The following is a 5,238-nucleotide window of genomic DNA, read 5'->3' as shown; positions in this document are numbered from 1 at the left end:
TAAAAAGGCAAATCTTTGAAAATTTTATGTAAACATGTGATCATGTGAGCATTCAAATAAAAGCTAAGTGTGATAGCTGTTTTACTCTAAAAGTTGTAGACGCATGTTAATCCTTTCACATTTATTTTTATGTCAAAGTTTTAAAACAAAGTATATCTTAAACATTTATTTTCACTAAAATCTTGTTTTGAGTTAGTACAAACAAATCACAGACTTCACACTTCAAATTCTAATTGTGCATTTTTAAACACACAGATAATTGCCAATATTAACTAAATGGAGATGCTTTTACAGCTGATTTCAAATCACCAGAATCATCTATTTTCTAAGGTAGCTTGGAATGAATTGCCAATTGGCATTTATTTTATTACAATCAACTGAAACTATTCTACCAATAAACCAGATGACAAAGACTGTTTGTTTTCAGGCAAATGACTGTATTTTAGGAAATAAGACTCAGAACGAAGTGCTTGCATTTTCTACAGTTTATTTCAAACTAGATGGGCTCTTAAGCAAGCAGTCTGGACTCACGCATCTGGAGTAGCCAGACAATCAATACAGCAATTTTAGCTACCTTCCCCCTATGGTAAGATAGCTACAACTACTGTTACGAATAAAGCTTAAAAAACCTGTCAACCATTTAAACAGGCACTCACATAAATATTTCAGGAAAGTGTAGAATGAGCAATCCTGGTCAAGGCCATCAGAAATATTTTTAGCACATTAAAATGTTATTAACATATACATGTATGTAAATAGACTGCATGCAATTAAATCATTTACTTTAATTTTGAATTTTAAATTTTTCAAAAGCAATTGCAGTTATTTATAATATATAGCAAAGCATCTCTATCTTTGGTTATATAATTCTGAGAGATTTTTCCAAAAAAAATAGGCATGGCAAAAAATAATTTCCTTATCTTAAGAGAAAACCATTTTATAAAACTAAGCAAAAAATATAATAGATGCTTTTTTAAAAAGTTATTTTTAATCATCTTGCTTCATATCTAATACTAGTGCAAGTTTAATATTAAAATGATTGTGTACACTGTATTTAATATAGAGCAAAGCCACAAAAATGTCAAAAAGCAAAATAGTATTTTTCCTTAAAAATCATTTAGTGATTGTGTTCTAAAAAGGTATGGTAATGTTGAAATGTTAATTGAATGACTGAAGAAGCATAAAAAGGAAATGAATATGTATCTAACAAATTCTAGATATGTAAAAAAAGTGAAAACTTTATCCAAAGACTTTTATTTCTGGAAAACTTGTTAGGGAGAAATCTTCAGATATTTTGTTTTAAAAAATATCTGTGCAAGCTGAAGCTCTGTTATGATTGGAGCCTTAAAAGACTTAGTGATCTTCATTTGTTGCTGGTCTCCGTCTCTGTCTCTTTTCTGTTAATATTTTTGCATCGAATAATTCTCTTTCCCTGTATCCTAGAGCTGGTCCTTTTAGATACTTCGCTTGGGCTGTCTTGTAATCTAATCCATCAACAGCAGAAATTGAACAAATGATTGCTTCTGGCAGAAGAACTTCCAAGATAAATCTGATCTTGTCGTCTTTTATCAGACTCAGCATTTTCTGATCTATTTGTTTGTAGATTTCTTGCAAGTAATTCACTACCTCATCCAACTGATCTTCATCTTCAAAGTATGTTTCAATACAGGGTGCGTAACTGTTGGCCTGAAAAAATGTTGTTAGCCACCTGGACCCTTTTGTGCCATTAAGAATGCCTAGAAGATGGCTATCAGTTCCTTTCTCATTCACAATAAATTCTAGCAGGTTCTTATTTGCTCTATCCCGTGCAGACTTCATTCTGTCAGGTAGAATTTTCTGAAGAGATTTTCTCTTGGCTTGGGGAGTCACAACCAGTGTTTCCATGGAATGTTCTTTATGAAGCTGTGGAAATTTGTTTCTGAAAGTATCCAGCTTGGTTGCTTTCCGAAGTGGATAACTAATGTCAGCTGCATAATACTCAAAGAAAGAGCCTCTGAAAGAATGACAACCTAGTTTAACTCGATAGTCACAGATCAGTGACAGGCACCAATCAATACTTTCACAGTATTCCTCCCTGGCTTTTTCCACAAATTCATGTTTTTCTTTACAATCATATTTCTTTAATCTTCTAAAAGATACCCTCATACCTTTGTTTTTAGGATTCATGTTTATCTCGATAAATAGTAAACTTGCTTTTCTCTCCTTTCGCCTGATACTTTTTATTACTGCCGGCCAATATGGATATTTTTGGAATTTAAACCAGACAATCATTCCTACTTCAAATGCTCGCGACTCATAATTAAGAATTAAGCGTGGAAGTTCTTCTTCTTCTTCAGTTTCATTGAATATGGAAGGATCAAGACGACTTCGATGCCCTGGTTTGTCAGATGCTTGAAGTTGTCCCCCAACTTCCTCCAAATTCATCCCCTGCAAATTTCTTTGATTATTCAGCAGGGGTGAATTTCCTGGGTCATTGTTTAAGGCACTTGATGTAAACTGACCCTCCCTTGAACTTTGGGATCCTACAGTGTCTGGCTCTGAATTCACCAGACGTTGATAATGGCGGACCATCGAGCATGGATTTGAAGGACCCTCTCCAGGATCTTCAATATTATCAGGAAAGTTAGAGCCGTCAGTTGAAAGAGCCAGGGTCTTTAAGGAGATGTCCTGTGCCTCTTTTTTCCAATTTTTGGGCACAATGACTATATCTGATGGCATTGGAGAGAATTTTTCCTCTTTAACAAAATTCTCCTCCTCTTTCATTGTGGAAGAATAATATATGTTTGATGGCATGTCAGTCTTTATCTTACTCTCCTTTTTATCATCATCATCATCTTCTTCAGAAGGTAAAGAGGAAGTATTCCAATTGGAGTTTGATGATGTTTTTATTTCCATTTCAGTTGCATTAGTATCAAAGACTGAGGACACCTGTGATTTGTCATCACAAAGGGAGTTACCGTTTTCTAACAGGCATGGTGAATTTTCATTTTCTCGCTTCTGATATTTTGTAGGAGGGGGTAAATTAGAAAACCTTTGTGGCATATTTCCAGACAGTGTAGTGGTCTCTTCTTCATCTGAACTGCTTAGTTGAATCAAATCTTGTTTCTCATTCAGAATATTCAGTGCCACTTTTAGTGACCTTTCATAAACTGTTTCCTCTCTAGGTAGTGAGGATAAAATGGATTCAATCAGAGATGTATTTAGTACCTTTGTTTCAGTGCTTTCCACTTTAATTTTTTTACCTAGTAGTAGTATTTGAACCTCGAGGGAAAATGACCTTTTTCTTTTACTATCTGATGTAATCTCAGTTACGGACAAAACTTTTGCAGGCCATAACTGGTCATTCCACTGGCATAAGACATACTCAGCATTCATGATTGTGATTTGTGTACAAAAGGATATCAGAAATTGAAAATGCCTGGCAATTCTTGCCAATGCTAACAGAGGAGTACTTATCAAACACAGTATCTTTACCCAAATCTCTTCTGTCTTTGAACTATGAAAAGATTTACAGAGTTTCTAGTTGTTCTCCTTCAGCTGAATTTCCGAGGAATGCTTGATGGTGCTGTTTGGGACAATACAGAAGATACTGAAATGAGAAAAAGAAAAAGCATTAGCAATTTTTGTCAAAATAGATGGTTATCAATAGTAAAAAGAGATTAGTGCAACATAATACAGAGAAAAAGCAGAATTCAGGGGTATGGCAAATCTGAATCAGATAAATGATTTTATAATATCTGAAGCACAAGAACTTGGCTTTCTTGAACATGCTTATTAAGGACTGAATATATGTGTAAATTAAAGCAAAATGGCATAAATTTTATGACTCTAAATTACTAATATTGCAGTTTATTTGTAACCCTAATTGTATCTATATATACTGTATCTATATAATTCAGACTCTTAACTTCACATATGGGGCCAGAGAGAGAGAGCACAGTGATAGAGCATTTGCCTGGCATGCAGCCAATCCAGAATGGACAATGGTTCAAATCCCGGCATCCCACATGGTTCCCCATACCTGCCAGGAGTGATTTATGAGCACAGAGCCAGGAGTAGCCCCTGAGCATTGCCGGGTGAAACCCAAAAACAATAACAACAAAAAACTATGTCTGAAAGCATTTGAAGAACTTGTTGAAACTAGTTCTCTAGGCTCTATTGTGGCAGCTTTATCCATAGTGTCTGAATTAAACTAAATGTTATTTTTTTAATTCTCAATTGATTTTGCCATTACTTGTCTGACAACTCTCTGATAATCAATGATCTAGCCAACCACAGAGTTTTATATATTTAAAGCTTTTTGTAGGCCCAAAGCAGGCAGAAAAAATTAAAAGGGTTCATTTATATGGAACAGACAACACTACAAAGACCCTTTAAAACATAAGCTTAGAATAAAGAGATTCATCATAGGCTCTATTTCATTTATTAGATAGAACAGTTATCTAGGATTTTTGAGAGTCAAGTTGCTAGATCAAACCTCAGGTAAAAATACTAATATCCTCATATAATTATGAATCAACATAATATATCATTTCCCCAAACTATAATTAATTATATAACTATAACTTCTACCATTATATATAATGATAACACTATTATAACTATATTATAGTTTCAAGAGAAAATGGGTTATTTAATATATAGCATATATTTTTTTGTTTTTTTTTTTGACACATCCAGCAGTGTTCAGGGCTTATTCTTGGCTCTGCACTCAGAAATAGCTCCTGGTAGGCTCAGGGGACCATATGGGATGCCAGGAATTGAACCCAGGTCCCTCTTGGGTCAGCCACATGCAAGGCAAATGCTCTACCACTATCTTTCCAGTCCCAACATAATATTATTTAAATATGCAATGTGGTTTTAATTTTAAGATGCTATGGTTGCGAAGTAGAAAATAAAAAAAATTATCACAAGTTCTCAATATTTTGACAGGGCTTGTTTGGTACTATCATCCAATTCAAGTTCTCTTACATATAAAGCATGCACTTTATCACTAATCTACATCCTAAAACTCAACTGCTAAGAAGATGAAGTATTATATGAAATGCAAAGAACCTTACCCAATATTATGTGGACTGAGGATATTTTAGCTCTTCGATGAGACTGTTTTGATTCTCTACTCAAAATGGAGACAGGCTGTTCAAAAGGAGACATGAAACAAAACAAACATAAAGAGACTTAACGACCGTAATTTTAGCAGTCATATTCTGAAACACAAAAATGAGATGAGGTCTCAAT

At 34.2% G+C, this 5,238-nt stretch overlaps 1 protein-coding gene across 1 annotated transcript; it reads right to left on the bottom strand.

The window, feature by feature from the left end:
• Window positions 1-976: 976 nt before the first annotated feature.
• On the bottom strand, window positions 977-3,584 carry PWWP3B (PWWP domain containing 3B). The gene has a single exon (XM_049766602.1). It carries the CDS (start codon window positions 3,373-3,375, stop codon window positions 1,354-1,356), a length of 2,022 nt encoding a protein of 673 aa, XP_049622559.1. The 5' UTR covers window positions 3,376-3,584; the 3' UTR covers window positions 977-1,353.
• Between the last annotated feature and the right edge of the window lie 1,654 nt (window positions 3,585-5,238).

This window comes from Suncus etruscus, chromosome X (genome assembly GCF_024139225.1).
Source record: "Suncus etruscus isolate mSunEtr1 chromosome X, mSunEtr1.pri.cur, whole genome shotgun sequence".
NCBI classification, from domain to species: Eukaryota; Metazoa; Chordata; class Mammalia; order Eulipotyphla; family Soricidae; genus Suncus; species Suncus etruscus.
This window is presented reverse-complemented; position numbering and strand designations above follow the sequence as displayed.